The 27830-nt window shown below is 36.6% G+C and overlaps 2 protein-coding genes across 2 annotated transcripts in view; both read left to right on the forward strand.

Annotated features, from left to right (window-relative positions):
* The first annotated feature begins 140 nt into the window (after positions 1-140).
* mmp15a (matrix metallopeptidase 15a) lies at positions 141-17837 on the forward strand. The gene is made up of 10 exons (XM_052119519.1): positions 141-785; positions 3009-3157; positions 3764-3886; positions 7013-7317; positions 7680-7841; positions 8862-9130; positions 10214-10352; positions 11099-11246; positions 11959-12074; positions 14209-17837. Exons 1-10 carry the CDS (start codon positions 669-671, stop codon positions 14673-14675), a joined length of 1995 nt encoding a protein of 664 aa, XP_051975479.1. The 5' UTR covers positions 141-668; the 3' UTR covers positions 14676-17837.
* A 6859-nt stretch (positions 17838-24696) lies between these two features.
* Positions 24697-27830, forward strand: part of LOC127638050 (uncharacterized) — a 37686-nt gene continuing 34552 nt past the window's right edge. Inside the window, 5 exon segments of the mRNA XM_052119387.1 lie at positions 24697-24818; positions 26511-26574; positions 26692-26787; positions 26974-27002; positions 27122-27227. Coding sequence (XP_051975347.1) covers positions 24697-24818; positions 26511-26574; positions 26692-26787; positions 26974-27002; positions 27122-27227 — 417 coding nt within the window.

Here is a 27830-nt window from a genome sequence, read left to right on the forward strand (position 1 = left end):
TGCACACTTTTTCTTTTTTTTTTTTTTTGCTCGTTTTTTTTAATTTTATTTATTCTGAAGTGATTGGTTATAACTATGTAAAACACTAACAAAGAGGATTGTGTAGACTAGAGAGAGAGAGTCGGGCGCGGCTGCGTGCTGCAGATCGTCATGAGGTTTCATGCTCATATTTGGCGTCCTCTGGAAGCTTGAAGATCATTTCGCCTTAAATCGTCGACGCGCCGCCTGGTCCTCGCCACTTCCAGATGGTATCAACCGGGCGGCAGGTATCAACAAAGACGATACGATCATGCAACTATCAACAAGTAGCCATATTCTTCATTATGTAGTGGGTAGATAGCTACTTGTCAGGCCAACGTTATAGTTTTCCAGGACTGAGTTTACAAGCTTTTGCGCCGTTGGAGACGGGAAGTAAACTTTTGGTTGCAATATTGCGAAACTGTCTTCTAATTAGCGGCTAACAATGTAAATACAAACTGGACGAAACTAGAGACGTGTACATTACGTTGGTGGGTTTTTAGTGCCTTTGTATTCCAATGAGAACAATGGTTGTGTTGTGACGAAGAAAGATTAAATACATAAGCTCTCAGATTGCAAAATTATCAAGGACAGTTTGGAGAAGCTTGTGTGTTTGGAACCGAGCAGCTGAGCGCACATTGCGCGGAGAGATGTCAGCCCGCAGGAGTAGATCTCACCGGTCACTGAGAGCCCTGACCGCGATTTTCATCCTGCTGTTTGTAAATATTGCTGGAACAGCTGCAGAAGACGACGCTTTCAGTGCAGAGGTTTGTAGGGTCCTCGAAAAGCCATTGTGTGAATGTTCTTTAAAGTGCAAGTTGATTCACGTGAAACAAAATATATTTATATTGAAACAATGCTATGTATGGTCAAAGATTTATGTTTTCTTAAGCTTTGGGAGGGGAAAAAAAAAAGTATTTTAGGCTAGACGAAAAACATAAATATTTACCTAGTGCATTTAATTAGCTATATAGATATTACTGTACTTTGTATTTTTATAGAACAGGCTAGTATGGACAGAGTAGGCCTATAGTTTTAACTATTTTTGCTGTATTTGTTTTTTTTTACATGAGATAACTTTATCTGTCTACGAACAAAATAAATGCCAAAAACCTGCATGCATTGTTCTATTTTCTACAAGGAAAATTTTCTAGTGTTTGAAGACAAGAAGTGCTTTTGTTACAACTGTCCCCATATCAGGTACAGTTGTAATTTCCTAAAGGCATTTTACCTAACTTGGTGAAATATAATTATTCATTGTAGTCTCTTTTCAAATATTTCTAATGCTTGCATTATTATTATAAATATTACAGCTGGAATTACTCTTAGTTTTCCTAACACTGAAATGAGGCATCCTGTGACATACACAAACATGCAAAGAAAAATACACATATACAATCATATTTTTGGACTAAATCTACTTCAGAAAATCATTTACACTGCGTCTATCTAGCTAAGTAAAAGCCAGCCAAACTCTAAAAGCATTTGCAACCATGTTTCTTATGGCACGGTTATAGTTGTAACGCATTGTTAAATCTGTCCCCCGCTGATCATCTTACATGTTTGACTGAAATTTTCATTGACCTTACATCCTAGGATGTCCCAAAATACATTAAATGTAAGTAGACAAATCAATAATTACAACAAGCAAAATTTCCTTTCATGGTCAGTCAGGGATAATGATTTATTCACTATAAAATAGGAGTTGGAAAATAATAAACTATCTCCCAAAACTGATGTTCTCTAATAATTGCTCATCAATGTGGAATAAGTTCTTCAAATTTTCCATGCATAGAAGATGCAAATGTGAATATGCATACTGAAAGTTCAAACTTGCATTAGAATGGAAATATTCACTGTTTCAACTGAACTTGGTCTACCCTACTTAGGGGGAAAAAAAAAGTCTGTAAATAGAGTAAATGAAAGTGAGGTAAATAAAATGGGAAATAAAAGAAATGGAAAATGTTATTGTTACTAAACTTCTCCCTCATGTTGGCCAGTATCTTAAGGGAACAGTTAGTGGGTTGATTATAATTGTTTTCACTCATTTGTTTTTCATTGTTTACTTGTAAATCTGGTGAATGTTTCCATATCCACATCGGCAGTTGTCTCTCACATCTGTACTCACTCATCTGGGAACACATCCAGCAGCTGATTCCTGTTTATAAGTTCATAATCTTAACATTCAAGACTTGTTTCTGGTGCACAAATGATGTTTTATCTTTCTTAGATATGGTTTGCCTTTGTTTTTAGGCAGAATTTATAGTATGTAGTTTAGGGCTTATCTGGTTCTAGATCTCAATAACATTTACCAATGCATTATTAAAGGAATATTCCAGGTTCAAAACAATTTAAGCTCATTTGACAGAATTTGTGGTATAATGTTTACTAATTGGGGCCAATTCATAAATGTTAAAATACTGACTGTTGCAAAAGTATAGCCACAAGACTTAAACAATATGTGTGTTAACATAATTTTTAGTGTGATAAAATCACTTAACTATTTCTGTGCAAATTTATATCCAATTTTACAACTTCTTTGCTATGACAACAGCCATAAACCCAAATTCTAAAATGGTCATAAAAAAATATTAGAAAAAAATGTACAGCTCAAATAATATATATGAGTTTTAACAGAATAATTGAAGTGTTTTTTTTTTTACATTATAAGCTTCATATTTCTGCATTTAAACCCTTCAAAAATTGGCCGCATTCACTTCCATTGTAAGTGCCTTACTGTATCCCAGATTTGTGCTTTTAAAAAAAAAAAAAAAAAATCAACATAATGCCACAAATTCTGATGAGTTTAGCTTGTATTGAACCTGGAATATTCTTTTAAGGTTATTTGGAGACAAAGCAGTTATTCTGCCCATAACAAGATGGGGGCCTGTATTTGTGTCTTATTTTTTATCATACTACTCAGTAGTCCTTTCAGTTCATTGTCAACTTTCCATTTTAAACCTCTTTTGTGTCTCTGTTGTCTCTTGAAGTCATGGCTGAGAATGTATGGCTACCTGTCCCAGGCTAGCAGACAGATGTCCACCATGCAGTCAGCCCAGATTCTTTCCAGTGCCATCAAGGACATGCAGCACTTCTATGGCCTGGAGGTCACCGGACAAGTGGATGTGGCCACTCTAAAGTATGATTTCCTCTGGTGCACTCTCTCATTGAACTGCATATTAAACAACAACGAGAGCTCAATCTGTTTTGTTTGAGAGGAGTAATGAATGTATACTTTGAAGTTAACTGTGAGGGAATGGAAAAAACTGATTAGTGACTGTCCAACAGTTGTGTAACTGGGTCACCCATAGCTTATGCATTGCAGTAATGGTTCAGTGATGATAGTATGTTAACGGAAAGATATTACATTTTATTTTAACGCTACCATATAACATTATTTGAAGTGTCCCTAACCCTAAGTATGAGTTAAAGTAACAGTGTTGATGGCTTTGTGAAGCACCAATTATAACCACTCTTCTTGTAAAAGTAAACAGACTAGATTATTTCAGTACCTTCATGCAAAACCTTTAATCATTTATACACATGTGAAATATCTCATGGGCAATTTCTAAATTTTTTAGAGATGCTTAAGATTAACAGTTACCCAAATGCAGTCTCATGGGATAGTCACTGACACTGAAGTCAAAAATGCTCTTAGGCACCAGTAGTTTATGACAGTAGTAGTTTTCTCATGAGCTTTTGACATTTGGGGTCTCCAGACATGCTAAGATCTCTGTATTTTCAGAGCTATGAAAAGACCTCGCTGTGGAGTACCCGATCGTTTTGAGGAGACAGCCGATGGAGGTTCACGTCGCAAGCGTTTTGCCCTTACTGGCCACAAGTGGGATCAGGATAAGCTCACTTACAGGTAAATTAAACTCAATATATTGCAAAGCAATTTAGACAGCTATGGTGCAGTGGGTTGTGCATGTGGTTATAGGTTCAAAAGAATATTATGGATTTAATACAAGAATCTCAATCGACATCATTTCTGGCATAATATTGATTACCAAAATGACTTGTGATGTAACTTGCATTGAGCCCGGAATATTTCTTTAAATCCAGCCTACATCAAGTTTCGAACTATTTGGCACTCAATAATACAAACTTTTATATTGAATTTTACTTCTTAATAGAAACAAAATAGCAATGTTCACAGAAATACCCTATAAGTTAAGTCTTATATAATAGTCTAGATGACACTTTCAAGGTAGAATATGTGTGGCTATGTGGCAAACTGCAATTTCTCACATTGGAGGAGATCAGTTATTATCTGGCCAATTTATTTAAGCTTTGCTTTATTTATGATACAATTGTCATCCACTGCGGGATTTCCCAATCTTTCTCCACCACTTTCCTGTATCTCTCTTGACTTTTTGTTTTTGTTATTAACATTTATATTGATTCCATCCATAAAAACCAATAAACACAACATAAAATATGGAATCAAAAAAAAATTAAATATCCACCCCACTTCCTATTAAACAAATCCCACTTTCCCAACATTCTATGGATCGCCGCCTCAAATGCCGCAACCTCACCCATGTCCCCGCACCACTCCCAACACGAGGGTGCCCCAGCCATCTTCCACCCCCTGAGAATTATTCACCAGGCCACCATAACTCCAGCCAGGACCTAACCTTTCAAGTGGCTATCCCCAAAATTAATGACCTCACATCACCCAAAATGCAGAGTCTGGGGCAAAATTAAAACTGTGTGTCCAACACGTCACACATAAATCTTTTAATCTTCAACCAAAATTCCTCTTAATCTTAACACATCCCCAAAAACATGGGTTGTGTCCCTGTCTTCTGATTGGCATCGCCAGCAGGTGTGTCTTTAAAGACCAAGCCTATACAATCTAGAGGGTGTCCAATATAATCGATTCAAAATCTTAAATTGCATCAGACGCACCCTTGAATCTCTAGATGTAGACTTAAAGTTTTTTTGAATCCTAGCCCACACACCCTCATCCAATACCAAGCTTAAATCTTTCTCCCATAATCTCTTGATAGAAGTTAAAGCTCAATCCCCAGACTCTGAATTAACATGGAGTAATACACTGATGCCTCATGACCTTTTCCAAAAGCAGTAATCAACACTTGGACTATCTGCCATTTTAGGCGGGTGTATGCTACTCCCAAAAAATAGCAGGTGGCGCAGCTGTAATTACCTGAAGAACTGAGATATAGGAATCCTCAAATGTTGGACCAAATTTTCAAACAATCTCAACCCACCACTCATATAGGTCACCAAGCATATTAACACCCCTCACAATCCTCTCCGATCAGCAGAAAGGGTACTCACCAACACCAATACGCAACTTAGGGTTTAGCCATATGATCGAGGCAACATTTAAATAAATGTCTGACAACACTCTGGACACTTTTGTTTAGTTTAATAGAAAGGTTTTGTAATAGTAAAATAGGGACAAGAAATTTCTGTTCAATTCCAAACCAGGGAGGGTCTCTCTCAGGTGGAAGTGACCAATGAGCCAAATGTCTGAGACCGAATGCATAATTAAAAAAAAAAATATCTTTGGTAGGCCTAGCCCACCTTTTTCATCTGGCCTATGTAACTTATTGAAATGTAACCTAGGATGCTTTCCATTCCAAATGAAGGACTTTGCTATGCTATCAAATTGCTTGAAATAAGAGAGAGGGACATCTTCAGGGAGAGATTGTAGTAGGTAGTTTAATTTTTGAAATACAAATTATTTTAATAACCTTAACCATTCCAATCATCGATAAATGTAATGAAGCCCACCTGCCCACATCACTCAAACCTTTTTATTGAAGGGTCAAAATTAATCACATAAATTTGTAATACTTAATGCCCTGTTTGGGCCATTGAAAGACACCCAGTTGAAAATCCGTTACTGGGTAGAATGCAGTCAGAGCCAACGCTAAAGGAATTAATAATTCTGTGCAGGCAAGGCATAGATCTAGTGGGTCCGAGAAGAATAATAAAATATAATCTGCGTAAAGTAAAAGCTTATGAAAAATCATCCTCATTTCTTATATGCTGCTAATGGTTCCAGGGCAAGACAGAACAATTATAGTGGAAAGAGGGCAACCTTGCCGGGTGCCCCTATCCAGAGTAAAATAATCTGAAATTAATACATTTGTTTGTACCGCCACTACAGGGTGTCTATAAAGTAACTTAATCCATCCAATAAAAGTATTTCCGAACCCATATATTTCCAAAATCTTAAAAAGATAATCCCATTCTGCCATATCAAACACCTTTTCGGCGTCAAGTGTGATGGCCTCAACCGGAGTCTCATCAATCACCACTGACCACATATTATTGATGAGACGCCTAATGTTGTCAGAAGAACTGCGACCCCAAATAAACCCCATCTGATCTATATGTATAATAGATGTCATAACTTAATCTGTTAGCCAGGATTTTTAAAATACATTTTATGTCTAGCTGGATCAGGGAAATTGGATGGTAACTTTTACACTCACTTGGATCTTTGTCCTTTTTTAAGAATCAGAATGATCCGGGCTTGTGTCATGGTTGTAGGAAGCTTTCCATTCTTTAAAGATTCCATATGAACCTCTAACAAAAGTGGAGCCAGTTCTGTTTCATAAGATCTAAAAAATTCACCGGCAAAGCCATCTGGCCTCGAAGCCCTGACAGTAGACAGGTTTATCTCAGAATCAAGAGTTTTTTGTTCAGTCGTAAATTTAGGGATTTCAAATGGTTCCACAAAGTTTCTAATATCTTCATAAGTAGACGAAAATGTGGAACTATAAAGATCAAGATATAACTCTTTAAAGGCATTATTAATATCAATGACTGAGGTAAACATTTCACCGTCAGCAGATTTCACTGAGGGAATGGTAAAAAAAAGACTCTCTGCTCTATATATCTAGCCAAATGCAAGAGAGCACCGACCGGCATTAATCCCTCTAGACTGCAATGTGCGCCTATTTGGATGACCAAATAAACCCTTTCTTTTTCCTTTTTCCCCTTCCTTTTTCAGCATTCAGAACCACTCGCCTAAAGTTGGCCAGGAGCTAACTCTCAAGGCTATTCGCAGGGCCTTCAATGTTTGGGAGAAGGTAATGCCTCTGCAGTTTGTGGAGGTCCCGTACCATGAGATAAAGAATGGAAGCAAAGGGCCTGACATTATACTAATGTTTGCCTCTGGATACCATGGTGATATGTCTCTGTTCGATGGGGAAGGAGGCTCTCTGGCTCATGCTTTTTTCCCTGGTCCCGGAATGGGTGGAGACATACATTTTGACATAGACGAGCCATGGACCCTAAACCAACGGGATGGCTCAGGTGTGAACAATTAGCTTGTTTTTTTTCTGTACTCAAAGTCACTTTGTTTTCTCCCTATATTGGGTTAGTTACTTTTCAAAAGAGAACCTTGTGATGTGAATGTTGAAGTGTGTATTTCAGTTTACTATGCCGAGATAACTGTAATAAGCCTTAGGTTGATTTCCCCAAAAAGTGTAAACATTATTAAGCAATCAAAACGTTGCTCTCTTTGTTTGAGCAACCCATTAAGTTCAACACATCTGGTTGAGTTAGGGGCAGGACTATCTGTTTGGTTGACCAATAGAAGACTGAGGGTTTGTTCAGGGAAACTGTTTGAAATCCGTGTATGGTTTATTAACTTGGATTGCTGTTTGTGATTGTAGGTGTTGACTTGTTTCTGGTGGCAGTTCATGAGTTGGGCCATGCTTTGGGGTTGGAGCATTCCAATGATCCAACTGCCATCATGGCGCCATTCTACCAGTGGATGGACACAGAAAGCTTCTCATTGGCTGAGGATGACATAAATGGCATTCACCAGGTCTATGGTAAGTAGACCGGGACATTCCTGTTTCAGTTAACTTAAATAAGTGATTTTTTTGGATACTGTCAGTCAATTCAGCTGATATTTCATCTGGAAGTTTATATTAGCACTCAAAATATCTGTGTAACAATAGCGCAATAGAACATTTATATTGCATTTTATATATTAACAGAAACAAAGAAACACTATAAATGCAATATATCCTTTCATAAGTCTTAAAGTCAACATTAACCCTATTTATTTCTATTCTGTGCATTATTCCAAAGAAGAATTTCAAAAAATTACTTGCTGCACAATTTTTCTTAATGGATGATGTCACCATTCCAAGCCCTCTTATTTTTCAACCCCTATTTTCCAGCTGCATGTTTTTTTTTCATTATCCAAACAATTCCCGGTGTATAAAATCAAGTCCCACCCTACATTTTGTCTTGTTGAATACATTACGAAAGTTAAACATCATATTACCGGGTAAAATATGTTGTGAACACCATATGTTGTGATATGTTAACTTTAAGGAGCATTAACACTTGATTTTGCAGTGAAAAAGCAGAAGGAAGATGTCAAATAGGTACAGTACAGCAACTTGGCGACATCCACCAATGTAGTCACAGTCATTGTGAACACCCATTTATACAACAGTCCAAATGATACTTTCACAGTGGAAAATGTGTTTCTGGTACAACTGTAGAGGACATCGGTTATTTTCTGACCAATTTGCCACATTTACGATACAGCTGTCATCCATAATCAGTTGTTTTACAACTTTGTCTTCAATTTAGCTGCATTCAGTTCTGCCCTAATGGAAAACTGTCAGTCTAAACTTCATTTCACAGTGTATGTATCTTCGGTTGACTCTGTTTTCTCCATTGAAATGTCTTCCACTGCTGTGCTGACTCTATGAGCCACTTGGGCTTCCACAGCTGGTGTTCGATGGAAAAAGTGTGGCATGCTCTGTGTGTATGAGTGTGAGAATATGTGCTGTGAAAAGGGGCAAGTGTGAAAATGTGTGCGTTTGTATGTATAGGACCTCCAGAGATTGTGACCACTCAGGTACTTCCTACCACAACCATGTTTACAACCACTGCTGAGCCAGAGCCCACCACCACGATGGCCAATCCAAGAACAACCAAACCATCACTGCAACCCACCAAGCCCTGGGTGCCTCCAGTCAACCCAACCAGGAGGACCCACAGACCCCAGCCGACAGCACGCACGGATCAGGATGCACCTGACATCTGTGAGGGGAACTTTGACACAGTCACCGTACTGAGAGGAGAGATGTTTGTGTTCAAGGTTAGGACCTTCAGTAAATGCTGTTATATTAAACCATTTAGTTACTAGTGGTTCTTGCTAAGGAAAGTATCTCTTTTACAACTGCTCATACCATTAGACAGGAATGATACCTCAAATTGTGTGGCTTGTTAAGTAGAGGGGTGTTTATTACTGTTTTAAGTCACCGGTTGTGTGATTTTTCACTTGGCAGAAAAACAAATGATACAAAATATCCCATATGACCTCAGCCATATCTAGAGACCAGAATATCATAGCAACTTGGGGTTGGGCTCTTTTTGACTGGCTTTTTTTGTGGCCAGTACATTCTCAAAAACCTTAGCAAATGGGGTCCTGGGTTGCTCACTACCTCACTACCAATTATATTGATGCTGACTACCACCCCTGAAGTCGTGAATCCAGGGTTAGCTGAGTGAATTCAGCCAGGTCTCCTAAACAACCAAATTGGTCCAATTGTTGGGAGGGTAGCGTCACATTGGGTAACCTCCTCATGGTCGCGATTAGTGGCTCTTGCTCTCAGTGGGGCATGTGGTAAGTTGTGCATGGATTGCGGAGAGTAGCATGAGCCTCCACATGCTGGGGGTCTCCATGGTGTCATGCATGACAAGCCACGTGATAAGATGCACGGACTGACTGTCTCAGAAGCGGAGGCAACTGAGACTTGTCCTCCTCCACCCGGATAGAGGCACCATGAGGACCTACTAAGTTGTGGGAATTGGGCATTCCAAATTGGGGAAAAAAAGGGGATAACAAAAATAAAATAAAAAACCATAGCAATTGCATAACAACACCTTGGCAACAACCCTAGCACCCGAGCATCAGTGATGGCGACTATTGCATGGGCAAGATGCACTCATGTTTTTTTTATTTGCATTTTAAATTATCTTTAAAGTTTTTCATACTAATTTGAATGCAACTTTATCCCTAGTTTGCTGAACTGTCTTGTAATTTCTTTATTACAATTTAGATTTTTTTGTGTGTGTGTGTGTTTAAAAATGTGGCTGTCCAGCTAAGCATAAATCTCCCAGGCTTTCTGTGGTGTGTTATGATCAAATAAAGAGTTCTCAAGTTGTTTTTCTTTGGTAGGGTCGTTGGTTCTGGAGGGTTCGGAGGAACCGGGTTCTGGATAATTACCCAATGCCCATCTCCTTCTTCTGGATGGGGCTTCCTGAAGACATAGATGCTGCATATGAACGACACGATGGAAAATTTGTATTCTTTAAAGGTCTGCATTCTGAAGTAATTCCAGTAGCCAAAGAAACGTCTATTAAGTCTGCACAAAAGCATCTTAAACTCATTATTATTGTCATCCAAAAGGCAGGGATGTAAATAGTCTTAGTATCAGATGATAGGTTATGTCATCTCCAAAAGTGACAAAGTCAAATTAATGTAATATTTCCGAGATATCAATCTACTTCTCCTTTAAACATCTGTTGCCGTTGCTGTAACAGCATTTTAGAAGTCAAATTATGTCACCCGTAAAGCACTCAGAAATGTGGGGGAAGGAAAACCTGGCAGCATCGTAGGACTCAGCCTGCATTGCGTCAGCTTCGGCCCCAGATGCTGACTGATCTGGATTTATTTTGAGAGAAGAAACCTGGAGCATTTGAAGTAGGGATGGTGTAGTGGGATGAGCGTTAGTCTCTCGTAGCCAAACCTTTGTCTAAATTGTAAAAGGTCTGGTCTACATTTCATCTTATTCTGGCCAAGTACCACCTACTTAGACAAGAAGAGACAGTCTGACCAACATATAAAGTGATCAACCACAGTTTTTGTTTTTTCAGATTTCACTTTTGCATTTGTTTGATGGGAACTATGATTTTATGCTGCACAGTGTATCTTCTGTGCAATCTCTGTAAGTGAACAGAAGGCTGTATGATATCATCTCTCAGTCATGCAACCCCTGCCATTTATGTTTTCCCCTCTAATGTGGCTTTTGTCCATCCTCTGTGTTCTGTATTGCTCCTGCAGGAAGTAAATACTGGCTTTTCAGAGAGGCAGATGTGGAGCCTGGATACCCACAGGACTTGTTTCGTTATGGTCAGGGCATGCCTGACAGAGTGGACACTGCAGTGTGGTGGGAACCATCTGGTTTTACCTACTTCTTCAGAGGAGACAGGTAAACATGCTGAGGCCTTGGTGGAAATGGCCAGATGTGTCTAGTAGAGAGTAAGCAGTCAACAGCATAAAATAACATTCACTTTAAACTGTTTATCTTTAGAGAACAGTTTGCTGTGGATAGTTCACCTAATAAGGAGAATTCTGTCATCTATTCACCTTCTCATCACTCAAACACTGTATGATTTCTTCTTCTGTGGAACACAGAAAGATTTATTTAGAAGAACAATCGGATGTATGAAAAAAAAAAAAAAATAAATATATATATATATATTGCATAAAGAAAATTTATGTTAAGATTTTTTTACACATTAACATTATTTATTTAAATAAAAATCAAGCACATTTTCTCACTAAATCTCATTAGCGTAATGCAAAAAACATTAAAAAAAATTACAATTATATCATACTGTAGTGTGTGTCCTGGATGTTTTTTTGTAAATGCCTTTTTTAATTTCATATTATTTTATTGGACAAATTACCAAAAAAGTAGTCCCGACTCCCGAGTAGTCCCGAATATGTACTATATTCCATATGTTCTAAAACCATACAATAGCTTTCTGTAAGGACCAGACCAAAATTTGTATTTCGCTGAAAATATTTCATGACAAAATTATAGTTTTTTTGTGTGTAATATACCTTTACTGCATTAGCACAGGAGATGGAATTTTTAACTGTCAATTTTTTTTCCTATTGCTGGTTTTATCTTGTAGATATTGGCGATTTAGTGAAGAATCCCGTGCCGTGGATAAAGATTACCCCAAACCAGTGAGCGTTTGGGGCGCCATTCCTGGCTCCCTGAAAGGGGCCTTCCTCAGCGATGATGGAGGTAAGTGAGGCAAAGGGGACAGGTGCCCAAGAAAATATCAAAGCTGAATGCAAGGAAAAGGGAAAAAAATCCATTAATCCAAAGCTGAGTGGGAAAGAGTGACCTCATCGCTGAAAATCTGGGGCGCAATAAGACCTTTGACTTGAAAGTGTTCTGCTCTCACTTCTAATTTCACGGTTTTGTTCACGATCGCCTTTGCCATGTCTTATTATAGCTGTAGTATTTGGTGATTACTTACGATTGGCTAGAATCTTGTGTAATTAAAAGTTTGGTGATTACTACAATTACCAGAAATTTCTATTTCCACTAATTTTTTTAGAATCAGTCGGATCATTTTGTCACGCCTTAGTCACTAGTCTATTTATTATTAATGTGCTTGCAAGGCGAATTTATTTTGATTTTTATGCGCAAATTTATGCAATGAATTGATTCAGTCTGAACCTAACTTTTTGTAGTTATCAGTCTTAGGTGTGCTATCTATTTATTTTTGTAAATAAATAGATATTTACTGTACTTAAGAAATGTAAGATTACATATTGAAAATTTTCCATTTTCTTACATTGGTAGAATGTTCAGAATTCAAAATGTAACAATGATATCATTGTAACGTTTGCATAAGAATTTCAATTAGTCTTCTGTCTAACACATATTTGAATACTTGATGATTATTTTAGACTTCACATGGTCTTACAGTGAGGCGCTTATTGTGCAAGACACACAGAGAACAGCAGCTCAATGTGCAAAGATGTCAGCCTTTACACTTCATGGGCACAAATGCTGCGTTTTTTCTAGTGCACAGGCTTAAAGGCATAGTTCACCCATAAACTAAAATTCTCGCATCATTTACTCACCCTAATGCCATCCCAGATGTGTATGACTTTATTCCTTCTGCTGAAAACAAAGATTTTTAGAAGAATATCTCAGCTCTGTAGGTCCATACAGTGGAAATTAATGGTGGCCAGAACATTGAAGGTCCAAAAAGCAGATTAAAGCAGCATAAAAGTAATCCAGATGACTCCAGTGGTTAAATCTATATCTTCAGAAGTGATATGATAGGAGTGGGTGAGAAACAGATCAATATTTAAGTCCTTTTTTACTATAAATCTCCACTTTCACTTCCACATTGTTCTTCTTTTGTTTTTGCCGATTCACATTCTTCTTACATACTGCCACCTACTGGGCAGGGAGGAGAATTTATAGTAAAAAAAAGAACTTCAATATTGATCCGTTTCTCACCCACACATAGCATATTGCTTATAAAGATATACATTTAATCAAATCACTTTGTCACACTACCATGTACACAAGTGCAACAGTAGGTGAAAGTCTTGTGTGCAGTTCTGAGCAACATAGCAGTCATGACAGTGATGAGACATATACCAATTACAATAAACAACATATTACAACATAACACAATTTACATATCAAATGTACACATACTTGCACAACACAATAATAATATATAATGTACAGTAAACAATACACACAATTTAGAATACACATACAATAAAAATAAAGAGTATATATATATATATATATATATATATATATATATATATATATATATATATATATATATATATATATATATTCAGTAGTTGTATTGTGGAGAATATAATTATGACAGTTCAGTGTGAGATAATAGATTAATAAAGTGCAGTGCTGATTATTGATCGTGAGAGATCAAGTGTTCAAAAGTCTGATTGCTTGGGGGAAGAAGCTGTCATGAAGTCGGCTGGTGTGGGTCCTGATGCTGCAATTTAACCACTGGAGTTGTGTGGATTACTTTTATGCTGCCTTTATTTGCTTTTTGAACATTTACATTTCTTGCCACGATTCGCTTGCATTTTATGGACCAACAGATCTGAGATATTCTTCTAAGAATCTTTGTTTGTGTTCTGCAGAAAAATTCGAACTTTTCCTTTAAGAAAAGAAGACATGCACTGAATGTCATGACAACATCTAAGTGGCTCTAATGCGGCATTTCATTAATTTGCCCAGAGCCTAGAACCTAAGCTTACCTAAAACGTTAACTAATATTTTGCTGCCTTGCAAGCGCGGCTATTTTCTTTCAGGAAATCTAATCTTAAATTACTAACAGTAATATGCATTTTATCCAACTCTTTTTACACAGTGTACACTTACTTCTACCAAGGCACCAAATACTGGAGGTACGATAACAAACTAAAAAAAGTAGATTCTGGATACCCTAGATCTGTTTTAAACGATTTCATGGGCTGCCGGGTGCACTTTGATGCTGATGCAGACACAGATGTAAAGCCTGGCCACAGGTGGCCAGAGACTACAGACAAGAATCAGAACCCTGATGACTACAAAAATGATGATGATGAGGACGTTGCTGTTGAGGACGAAGATGATGGAAATAATAATAATGATGAAAAAGAGGAGAAAAAGGAGGTGGACGTTGTTCAAAGGGTGAATGAAAATGAACACATTACGACCCTCATCTTGGTGACAGTGCCTTTGGTCCTGGTGCTATGCATTTTGGGAGTGATCTATGTCATTATTACCACTCTTCAGAGAAAACAGACACCCAAAGTGTTAGTTCACTGCAAAAGGTCCCTGCAGGAGTGGGTCTGATGCTCACTAACAGATATTTGCTCTGTTCCAAAACAGAGTGAGCTTCCTACAGAGACAGTATTTTTATGCATTGCATGCACACTCCTAACTTGAAGGCTATTTGAGTAGTTCGCAGTGTTATGCTGCCTTTTAAGATGTCTCATTTAGCCAATATCTAAGGCAGCATTGCATGCATACTTGGTGGAAAACACAATCCCATTGCAACGATCAGTCAGTATGTTTACATGCACTTTACAAGTTTGATTTCAATCGGACTAAAACAGTCATTCATATTTTTATAATTTCACATTAACGCTTTAGTCCGACTGCAATCTTACAAGTCCAGTTTTTGCTAAGTCGGATTAACAGACCTAGATATTCCACAATAAGCTTCGCCATTGCTTTACGTTTCAGAACATTCGTGGCTTGAAAGAAACAATTCCTCTGCTGATGTCTTTCATTCAAGTATTCAATTACGCTTTGTGTCATGTATACTTGGACAGACATGGACTATAGCTAGACTGCGCAAAACCTGCTGTAGCTCAATTATAACAGCTCATGTAAACATACCGAGTGAAAACATTTGAAAGTGTCATAAGAAATGGCCAATTATAAGTATATATATATATTCAATAACAAAAAGTATCACTAAAAATAGTTCAATATTATTAAAAATAGTTTATTTTATTTCATATTTGTGTGTGCCATTTATTTTTGTGCGAATTAGAGTATAACGTTGCTAGCTTAGCTACATGCTAACTCCAAACCCAATTGGAATCAGCTGTAAGCATGCAACATCCACACTAAACATTTAAGTTTGAACCCTCCGTTTTCAGTTTCCTAACGCCGTCATTTCCATAGTATGCAGTTTTGGAGAGCAATTTTCGGTTGAGAAAAACTGCATTCTAGTGTGGATGATAGGCGTAAACATAGAAAAATCAATGTTTTCAAAATTGTGGACGTAGTTTGTGTTGTGCATGTAGTTGCTGCATTTGAAGAATATTTCAAATCAATCTCTTGTGAAGTTCCATTTCAGTAAGGATGCTGCCTTCAGTAAGGAGGCCGTCTATGTAGGCAGTAGACAACAAAGATGCTCACTAAGTTTTAAAAACAGAGCCACTTTCACTACATATAGCTGATGTTTATGCACATATGTCTTCTACGAGACAAACACCTTTGTCGTTTGATTGTTTATGGTGCTCATCCAATCAGAACCCTGTTCTGATCAGAGAATTTGCACGTTTGGTAGATGATTCTGATTTGTTAAGTGGTCATTTTATGTTGTGGTTCTTCTCTGTGAGTGAGTTTGTTGTATGTTATGTGTGATTTCCTGTTGAGCCTAGACATTTTTGTTTGTACACTGTGGGAAACGCTGGATGTATAAAAAAAACACAAAAAAACAGCTTAGAACAGCAAATTTCTGCACATCTTCTATTAACCGGCCTCATTAATAGAGGAAACCACAAACTCTGTGACAAGGTGTTGCAAAAGCACAGGGTTAAAATAAAAGTCAGTTATAAATTGTCTTGCACACTTTTAGGAGGGTTTACAGTCTCTTTCCCATGGAGCCTGGCCTGGCTTGCATTACACAGATGTTGCTGATTTTGTATTTTATGAAGAGAAAAAAGAGGGGGATGGGGGCTTTTGCCTGCCAGCATTTCCTCTCCCTGAGTTCCATGGAGCGTGCCAAAAAGGATGAGGAGGAATAAAAGTGAGGCGTGGCCTACATATAGTGGCCTGTCACCGTGACCTACATATAGTGTACAGTACCCATCCAATGTTTTTCTTCCTATGGGACTTTTCTTTGTTTCCCTGCTGTACTACCAGCCCCAGTCTCCCCCAACCATGGAGTCTTTGTTTATGAAAGACATTCTTGGCCTTGGGATCCTGTCCATCAGTGCCTTGGAAGGCTGTATATGTGCCTTAATAACGCAGACCATCAATGATGAACAGTGTTGGAAGTGTATTTCTTTATTTTTACTGAGCATGAGCCCAGAGTCTGCAGTCTTTTTGTAGTAGTCACACACATTTTTTTAGCCAAAAATGCAAATGCATTTGGTATTTTAAACTTGTGTCATTTTTGTATTATCTCTGTTAAAATGAATGTGTTTTTTATTTTCCCTGCTGCAAAAACAGCTTAAAGGGATAGTGCACCCAAAAATTCGAATTCTTTCATAATTTACTCACCCTCATGCCATCCAGATGTGTTTGACTTACTTTCTTCTGCTGAACACAAATGAAGATTTTTAGAAGAATATCTCTCTAGCCCTGTATGTACATACAATGCAAGTGAATGGTGGCCAGAACTTTGAAGGTCCAAAAAGCACATAAAGGCAGCAAAAAAGTATTCTATAAGCGATGTAGTAGGTGTGGGAGAGGAAACGGATCAATATTTTATTCCTTTTTTACTATAAATTCTTCTGTCTGCCCAGTAGGTGGCAATATGCACAAATAATGCGAATCACCAAAAACAAAAGAAGAATGCAAAAGGAAAGTGGAGATTTATAGTAAGAAAGGACTTAAATATTGAACTGTTTCTCACCCACTCTTAAATTTCTGAAGATATGGATTTAACCACTTTGTATGGAGTTCCTTTTAGGCTTGTTTTATGTGCTTTTTTGATCTTCAAAGTTCTGGCAACCAGTCACTTGCATTGTACTTGCAACTCAGAGCTTGAGATATTTTTCTAAAAATCTTTGTTTGTGTTCAGCTGAAGAAAGTCATACACATCTGGGATCACATGAGGGTGAGTAAACGATGAGAGAATTTTCATTTCTGGGTGAACTATCCCTTTAAACAATTCTAAGCTGGTTTGCTGGTCTCAGAGCCCGGTTGGCTGGTTTTGTGGCCCTTTTTAGTTGGTCAGGCTGGGAGACCATCTTAACCCAGCTACAACCAGCAAACCACTCCAGGTTTAGGTATAAAAAAAACATTTCAGCAGATTTAGTTTAGACTTTTTAACAAACGAAAGCTTTGAGAGTTGAGAAACTCAATTAATTTCATATTTGTATTTTTATTTCTGACATTTATATTGTTTTATATTAACGATCGAGTAAATCATGCAGGGCATGTATCGCTTTCACAGATATTATCTGGTATGTAGCTTGTTCACAATAAAATGGAGTATGCAGACGTAATCATCCTTTTTATTTTGGTCTTCCTCTGCTGATTTTACACTTCCTTTGTTTTAGTTTGAGTTCAATAAATCATTTAAAGTGTATAGCATGCATATCTGTTCTAAGCATATCAGTTATGTTATGATATTGTTAGGTAAAACAAGCTTTTCCTGAGATTGTGCTGAAAGTGCTAATTGTGTATATAGATGTGCTGGATAAGTGTTCTCTGAAATCTTGCCAGTAGTATAGGAGGTAATGAGAAACTTTTTAGTAATAATGACTTGAAATGTCATAATAATTAGAAATGTCCTGCTTATAATTGGTATGCCACAATAATAAGAGACTTGCTAATAATAATGATGTAGTATTTAAAAATAATACCAAACCTTCTTGCAATATGCCAGAGTGAGAAAACTTTACAATGGTGCACAATGGTGGTGGCTGTGGGGTTCGAACCAGTGACCTTCTGATTAACAGCCCTGTGCTTTAGCCACTACGCCACCACCACTCACAATCAAGGCAATCGAGGCTTTGCTGTATTTAGAATATAGGGATGGGAGTAACGAAATACATGTAACGGGATTACATATTTAAAATACAAAATATAAGTAACTATTCTACTACAGTTACAATTTAAATCATTGGTAATTAGAATAGTTACATTCAAAAAGTATTTTGATTACTGAAGAGATTACTTTGCTTTTTATTGTCATTTGTTTAATTTAATATTTAGTCCTTTCAGATGAAATACATTTATATAAATGATTTAATCCAAAGTGCATTTGAACAGCGGTGAAACACTTTCTTATGATGTGTTACATTCATACGAGCAGACAGAGAAGAATGATTGAAGTAAGTTTGGAGCAGAAGAAATAGAAATAAACCTTGTGTAAATTGTCAGCTTTAGGCTAAGCTAAAATGTTAATTCTAGCCATTTTACATGCACATGTTACCAGGCATGATACATTTTTTTTATCAAGAAAATTCACATTGGATCATAATAATTTTTTTTCTAATAGGACCTTTGATATAAGGGCAAAAATAATATTCTTGATAATAATTGTTCTATTGTTTTTCTGTAAAAAAAAATCTTTAAAACAAGATTAATTTGATTTATGTTGTTTTAGAAACAACACTGCATAAGATATTTAGGTTTTTCAGAGAATGTATTTTTAACGTGTATTTTGTCTTACTGTACTGGCAGAGTTTTTATAGTCAAAACAAGTGAAAAAATCTACCAGTGCTGAAGAAATCCAAAGTATTAAGAATATGTTACTGACCTTGAGTAATCTGACGGAATACATTACAAATTACATTTTACAGCATGTAATCTGTAATCTGTAGTGGAATACATTTCAAAATTAACCCTCCCAACCCTGTTAGAATATCATCACTCTTCTGCACATTGTGCTGGACAACACCCTTTAGCCAATGACTATTCACAAAAAAGGGATAGCCTTTCATATTGCTTAATTTTAATATACCAAAACCTCTTGAGAGTTGAGACCTCCCCCTTTTCTTCACACTCTCCCCTATTATCTTGTTAGTGGATTAGATTAGTTCTCTTCTGCATTTCCTCCAATCACAAGCGTGGAGGATGACGTAACATGGGTCTGAGGGTGCTGATACGCAATGCACTTTAGAGGCTTTCCTGAGATCAGTTTATGGTTTCTCAGTTAATGGTTGTGGTTTGTGTTTGTAAGGCAATAGCTTGTCCTTGATCAGTTGTATATGCCCATCTTTGGTTCAAAGATAATCCTGCCTTTATCTCATTATTGGATCTCCTGCCTTTTAGCTGCTCAGGCCTGGCATTGCTAAGGCATAAACTTCTGAAGGCAACAAACACAGATGCAGATGCTCTCAAAAGTCAAAGCATCACTGTAAAACTGTGTTACTTAGCATTGTATACAGTACACCAGGTGCAGGGCATAGAGAAGTTTAATAAGCTAAAAAGGTTTTGAGGATTTTCTGTTACAGTTACATTCCTCTTGCCTTACTGGTAAGAGCCAATGAAACTAATGACAATAAAATGCATCTCTAAAAGTAACCTCTTCAGTAATCAAAATACTTTTTGAATGTAACTGTAATCTAATTACCAATTATATAAATTGTAACTGTAGTAGTATACAGTTACTTATATTTTGTCTTTTAAATACGTATTCTCGTTACATGTATTCCGTTACTCCCCAACACTGCATATAATAGGCAAAATAAAGATGTCCCACTTATTTTCAGGACGAAGAGTTGGTAACACTGCAAGAATATCATAGAGACTTTTGAATTGGGTCAGTAAGCAAACATCTAGCAACCACACAGAACATTGTAGGAACACCCTAGCAACCACCCAGAACACCTTTGCAAAAACATAGCAATGCATGAAACTAAAGTCTTTCTAGCAAGTCAGTCCACTGATGGCCATCTTTGGAATGCTTTGGAATGGGGGAACGACGAAATCTCAAAAACGGTTGTTCAAGATTATGATCTATGAACATATTTCAAATAAGCAGTAACAACACTGGAATCATAAATGGTGCTTCTTTACCTCAGATTATGCTAAAAGAACATAATTTTCCAGGCTTGTATAGCTAATGTGCAAGCACTCTCGACGGGCGGTCTGGGACTAAAAAGTGGCACTGGACTTTCTGGTCCAGAGCGACCCACCAAACCCAGCCTGCAACACACCACACCATTACACACCAACTCATTGATTTCATTTTCCAGCTGAACTGAAACTTTTTGTGTTGAAAAAGACATTTCTATTGGCTGCTAGTCATGACAATGGGCCCCACCAGTGCAAAAACTGTCATCAATTTTAAACATACAAAACCACTGTAAATGTGCTAAGATTTTTAATTTCAGTTTTTTTTTTATTTCAATTTATAGCTCAGACAACATGTCCGAAAACTTTTTTCCCCAACATACAGATGTAAGGTTAATATGTACATGAAAGTACAAGGGAAAGTGTGTATTTTAGGTGCTGTGACAAGTCAGCAATTCTTCAAAGTTTTTAAAGATCAACTTTCAACTTTTTTCTAGAAGTGCAAATAAACTACTGCCTTAGTGAATATAAAGTGGTGGAAACACCAAGTATTATAATAATATATTATATTATAATATAATAATATATAATATATAGATATGCTCTTCGACATGTAAATGATTTCAAAATCAAAGTCATTGTATTGTCTTACCATGAAGAGTTTATTGAATTTTCGCTTTGTTAAGGGGTCTGCACGGGCATGTTGGAGCCCAGGGCGTCCGCTTATTTGGCCTGTAGGATGGGCGGGTACTTGTGCAGCAGCGGGCCGGCCCACAAAAAATGCCCATGTTCCCGATGGCCAATCCTCCACTGGATCACTCTCGGGTTGATTAAAAGCTAATGTCTGTATCAAAAAGGTGATTTGCTCTTTTACCTGTAAAACGGGACTTCCTTTCTACATCCGTAAACCATTGGGCGTTCCAATTTCTCCCATTCAATTTAAGAGAAGTGGCCAGTCTCTGCTAAATAGTATCTGACTACATTCATATTCACAGGACGAAAATATCTAGCAACCACACAGAACACTATAGGAGCACCCTAGCAACCACCCAGAACACCTGGGCAACCATACACCAATGCACTAAAATTACTCAGAACACCTTAGCAATCGCATAGCAACACACTGGTAACCACCCACAACACTTTAGCATCAAGCTGGAACCAAACTCTAAACCAAAAATTGGCTAATTCAGCATATAAACCATTTGCCTTGTATTAACGAGAATTGATTATGCCTGATTATCATCCTCCGTTGTTTGTACGCCTAATCATATGAGGGGTAGCACTGTCCTTCAAGATTTAATCCAGTTAGCCCAGTCCTGCCTCAATCCTAATCCTCACAGATTGCTGAAGTCTGCTGTGGATGGTGTCAATCCCTTCGGAATGCACAACCACTGCTGAGCATTCAGGTAAAACATTTTATTATAAAATTTACTTTCAGGAATCTTGTTTTCAAATCAAGCAGTATAATGATTATGGTGCTCTGCCATTGGTATTTAAAGAAATTACAGTCAGGTTATTGTACATTATTTTGCAGTTTAGCATAAGAGCAATTTCTTTTTCTTTCTTTTCTTTCTTTTTTCTTTTTAAAAAATGTCTAAATGTTTTTTAAAGTAGACTTAACTTGATGGATAACTATATATATATATATATATATATATATATATATATATATATATATATATATATGAATGCACATCTGAATGAGATGAAGAGAAAATTGTAAGCTTTTAAAATGGGCTACATAAAAATGAAATGTATTTACCTATCAGACATGTATATAAAAAATGTTTAATTAAAAACAAAGCAAGAATCTGTTGATGCACAAATCCTGGACTTGCAATTGGAATCGGCATTATTATTGAAATTGGACCTACAGTAATTGCCAGATAGTTAACATATTGGTCTCCCAGTTTAAACGTGATACAAGTGTTCATTTAGCTTTTTGCTAAATATTTTTGTAAACACAAGACCAATAAGAAGTCACGAGTGATAGATTCAGTTTAGAGCGAGTGAAAGGTCAGGGAAGCGATTAACTGACTTTTGCTTTACTTCCTGTTCACCCATAGCAGTGTCCAATAACAAACTAGAATGAATTGCTCTACTATCTGCTTATTTAGGTCTGAACTATTTATCACAACATTATGGTAGCTTCTGTCTACAATGTGAGAAAATACCGCCTACATCTCTGTGAGAATATTAGTGGAACTCTGCCTTGAGAACTATTCTGTACACAGTAGAAAGACTGTTGACTGATTGTCATTCCTGGTTTCTGTCCTTGTTCCCCTCACTGGTCTCATTGTTCTCCCACAAGCATATCAAACCTCTTCTGTTTGGTAAGGGATGTGGCAAAAACTTGACATCATTCTGTTTCTGAAACTGTTGTGGGGTTTCCCAGGAAACAAGCCCTGTTGGCCATCAGCTTTAGAATGTTTGGACTTGCACTTCATTGGGCTTTTCCAAGGGAAAAAATCCTTTTCCCGAAACCAATTATTTTCAAACAATGATGTTGACTGTAAGATCACTGAAGCATTTATAAATGCATTAGTCTTGAGAGAATGTTCTCAGTTGTAGGATAATCTTGACCTTAAAGAGATATTTAAAAATGTTAATTTCTCTCATCGTTTACTCACACTCATGCCGTCCCAGATGTGTATGACTTTCATCCTTCTGCAGAACACAAAGAAAGATTTTTAGAAGAATATTTCAATACAATGCAAGTGAATGGTGACCAGATCTTTGACACAAAGTCAAACAAAGTCTACATAAAAGTAATTCATGTGACTCCATCGGTTTAATATATGTCCTCTGATGCGATTTAATAGGTGTGGGTTAGAAACAGATTAATATTGAAGTCTTTTTCTACTATAATTCTTCTCTTTCACTTTCACATGCTGAAAAAAATCCTTATTCATGCTGAAAGTGAAAGTGGAGATTTATAGTAAAAAGGATTGATATATTGATCTTTTTCTCACCCACACCTATTAATTCAGAATATATTTAACCACTTGAGTCATATGGATTACTTTTATGGAGACTTTGAGTGATTTTTGGAGCTTGAAAGTTCTGGTCACCATTCACTTGCATTGTTTGGACCTACAGAGCAGAGATGATCTTCTAAATATCTTCAGTTGTGTAATGTAATGATTCAAATGACTTTTGCTTTAAAGCAAACTTGAACTATGGAAATATTAACTTTTCTTTTCATAAACGTCTAATGCTTACTATATGTTGATTCTTCAAATGGGAGTTAACGCTCTATAATATGAACTTAAAGGATAAGGTCACCCAAAAATGAAAATTCTCTCATGCTTTACTCACCTTTAAGCCATCCGAGATGTGTATAACTTTCCTGCTTCAGCAGAACTGAAATAAAGATTTTTTAAGCATATTTCAGCTTTGTGTGTCCATAAAATGCAAGTGAATGGGTGCTAGATGTTTGACGATACAAAAGTCATATTTAGGCAGCATAAAAGTAATCCACACGACTCCAGTCGATCCTTTAATGTCTTCTGAAGCAAATCAATAGTTTTGTGTAAGAAACAAATTGATAATGAAAATGTTTTCAACTTTAAATCATTACTTCTGACTACTGCTTCATTGCTGTTTGAAATGTCTCTCGCATGACATTCATTCCTCTGTTGTAAACAAAGCATGCACTTCTGACCTCACGTGTGAACCCGCCATCACGCTTACGTCACTGATGCGTCGACTGCTGGAAGAAAGCATTTTTTAAAGATAAAGTTTTAATTATCAATTACATTTTTAGACAAACCTGTTGATTTGCTTCAGAAGACTTTAATTAATTGACTGGAATCGTGTGGATTACTTTTATGCTGCCTAAATATGACTTTTGTATCGTCAAACAGATGGCACCCATTCACTTGCATTGTATGGACATAAAGAGCTGAAATGTGTTTATAAAAATCTTCTTTTCAGTTCTGCTGAAGAAGGAAAGACATACACATCTGGGATGGCTTAAAGGTGTCAATCATGAGAGAATTTTCATTTTTGTGTGAACTATACCTTTAAAGGGATATTTCACCCAGAAATGAAAATACAATCATCATTTATTCACCCTCATGTGCCAAACCTGTATGCCTTTCTTTCTTTCATGGAACACAGAAGGAAATGTTAAACAAAATGTTCACCATTTACTATCATTTTAAAGAAGAAAAATGCAATGAAAGTGAATGGTGACTAAGGATAACATTCTGCCTAAAAAAAGTCATACAGGTTAGGAACCACATAAGGGTATGTAAATGATGACAGAATTTTCATTTATGTTTAAATTATCCTTATGCCAACATTGTAGATGCAGTATGTGTGTGAGAGAGAATTGATAGGCCTATCTATTGCATTAACAAAGCTTTATCCTTCTATCAGGATGTTGAACTGGGTAGCGAAGGTAGTGCCACAGCCCCCTGATGGACAGGACAGTCTGGGGGAAGAATCGGCCATAGTGGTAAACCATGATTACATCACCCACAAGCCCATTAATGTGGTCTTGTAACACACCGCTCACAAATATCTGTTGCAGTATTTACCATCAATGGTGCAAATAATCCAGGATGTATATCAGCTTTGACAGTGACTGTGTGTTGGGGCCATGGCCTAGTTGTTAGCACACGCACACAACACATTATGTCACTGGGGGGCTCATGTGGTCCTGATCCTGTCACCCACCTATTCCAAACCCTTGTGACTTTCTTTCAAAATTGAAACACAAAAAGACATGTTAAACAGAATGTTAGCCTCAGTCAAAATGCAATAAAACTGAAAAAAAATAAAAATAAATCTCCTGGAACCACACGAGGGTGAGCATGTATCACATAATTTTCATTATTGGGTGAACAACCACTTTACCTTTAGCTTTTATGGTTTTTATACTTTTACGTCCAACTCCCAAATTAAAAAAAGACACAAATTGTTCATAAATAATATTTTATATGTTTACAATCATAGAATGAATATATTTTTTTAAAAATAAACCTCCATCACGTGCCATCACAAAATGCCGATCTGAAATGTATGTGGTGCTTGCAGTTTAGTCCTCAGATGTGCTCGTCCATGGACATTCAGTCTAATTTTCAGTTCATGCACCACCCCTATTAATTCATTGAATATCTCAGCCTCTGAGTGGACTAGAAGCTCAGTTTAGGTGTCATTAGAAAGATAAGATCTTCCCCTTTGCGTTGATGTATGAAATATTCAATAACATAGATTTCTGATGATTTGTTTAGCATGCATTTCCTGCTGGATAATATTTTGTTCTTGACATCTTAGATATAGCATTGGATTATTCACACAAGCAAGTTCACAGACAAGTGAAAAGTTACTTATTGTTTAGACAACTGTCTAAGGTAAAAGCAGATATAATATTTTTAGCTATTTGTAGCTTTCAGCAGCATAAAAGAGATGTTTAGAATTGATGTCTTACAGAAATCATATTTCACTTTGTGATTCTTTTTAAAATATTTCGAACTGTGTAACAGTCGCATTCCTGAAAATTAGAGCTTTCATTTGGTATATGTTTTTTCTATTTAGATGCTATGTTAAAGACTTTTATATATATTCATGTTAACGTTTCTACCACATTACCTTTGAGACGCAAAATATTTCAAGCCATATTTTGCTATTTTATAAAATATAAATGCAGAAGTGATTATCTAATAAAAGTACAGATTCTAAGCATTCAATCGATACCACATATGCCTGATTACTGTATGTATTCGGAGGCTTGAACATTTTAAGCGTAAACCTTTTTCACAACACAGCACCTCCTTTCGGACCTGCTGGCTTGTCCGCAGAGTTGAAGAGGTTATATTGTGTTTTGCAATTAACGCATGTTTTTCAAACACATTTGCCAGACCCCAAGTTAAAGACTCTATCTTTCAATAAAAGTGGCAAAAAGGACAAAAACAATAAAAAGGAAATAAGAAAAGAAACTGAATGTGTCTGTTTGTCAACTACAATCAATGATCCAATGGCATATTGAATATATCCCCTCTTATATATTATCTCTCTTGTTTTCCTGTTTTTTTGGGGGGTTTTTTGTCTTAAGGATGGAAAAACATCAAATCAAGGTACATTTACAATGTTTGATGATAGGTTTAATATAAAACAAAATGCACAATACTATAAAATCAAGACGTAGTATACAAATAGGCAATGAGTCCCTTTCTCTCTATTCTCATGCAGTCAAGTTAAAGTCATCCAAATCAAACAGGGAGGAAGACCAAACATCTCAGAGCTCACAGGGCAGGTGAGTAAGTTACAAGAGCTTTGAAAAATCCGTTGTATGAAGTATGAAAAATATTTAGTATTCTGTTGAAAGTTTGTACTTGAAATATGCTTAATAATTCTGTCTGTCAGTGTTCAGAGTGGTATGAGGAACTGGTTCTCCAATGGTTTCGTGAGCGCACTGCCCCAACCTGCAGGGAGTCCTCTTCTTTCCAGAGCCAACGTCGAATCTAAAGTATTGATCTCAAAGTTTTGATATTTAACACTTATCAAACCTGATATTTAATCAATTATGATACATTTAAATGACTGTTATTATGTGCATAACTAGTATTAAATTCTCTTAGATTTAAAGGATTAAACAGCACATCTTTCCCAAGACATTTTCTTTCAAAATTAACTGTTTGTTTTTTTCTTGGAGTCACTTCAAGGAGAAGGTACAGGAGACAGGTAAGACAATCGATAGTTTTCAAGAACATCATAATGCAAGAGAATTGATTAACTGCTCAAAAATACATATTAGATGCAGCCTATATGAGCGATTTCACTGAGCACTCTTTTTCATTCAGGACTGGAGTTATTGGTTGGATCTCACAGGGGATTGGAAAGGTGGTTCCTCAGCCTGATGAGAAATACAGACAACAACAGATTCCAGACTCTGAAGAAGTCACAGAGGTTAGAGAATTATTACTGTGCTTGCATGGATATTTCCTTGTTCTTCTTCTTCTGAAATTTTCTGATTTGTTTTGCAGATCATTTTATCCTTATATGTGTGATGTCTACTGTTGATTTTATAAACTTTTTATAAAATAATTAGAGTTTTCTAATATCCCATTGATATACATTGGTAGACAGTGATCAAAATCCAACAACAATGATGACATCATTGTAATATTTGCATCTGATTAGTCTTCTTTCTTCCATCTATTTACATACTGAATTGTGATTGGTCTTGTCTCTTTTGCATATAATTAACCCTTTATAGCCAAACTGCTAAGACAGTTTCGCATTACTGTATGTGTTGAGAGTCTTATTATGACAATAACATAGCAGCTCTGCAACAGCATTTCATTTATGCTAAATTAAAGCTTGTAAACTAAACTTACCTAAAACTTTAGCACAAATGTGTTGCTACCTTTCGGGCAATAGTATTTCTTTCAGGACATGAAAAATGTGTTTGTTTGTTTGTATGTTTGTTTATCAGACCCTATTAAACAGTCTGTGAGAAATAACAAAGTAATTTTAAATGAAAATGAAAGATTAAAAGTCAAGAAATAT

This window comes from Xyrauchen texanus, chromosome 46 (genome assembly GCF_025860055.1).
Source record: "Xyrauchen texanus isolate HMW12.3.18 chromosome 46, RBS_HiC_50CHRs, whole genome shotgun sequence".
Classification (NCBI taxonomy): Eukaryota; Metazoa; Chordata; class Actinopteri; order Cypriniformes; family Catostomidae; genus Xyrauchen; species Xyrauchen texanus.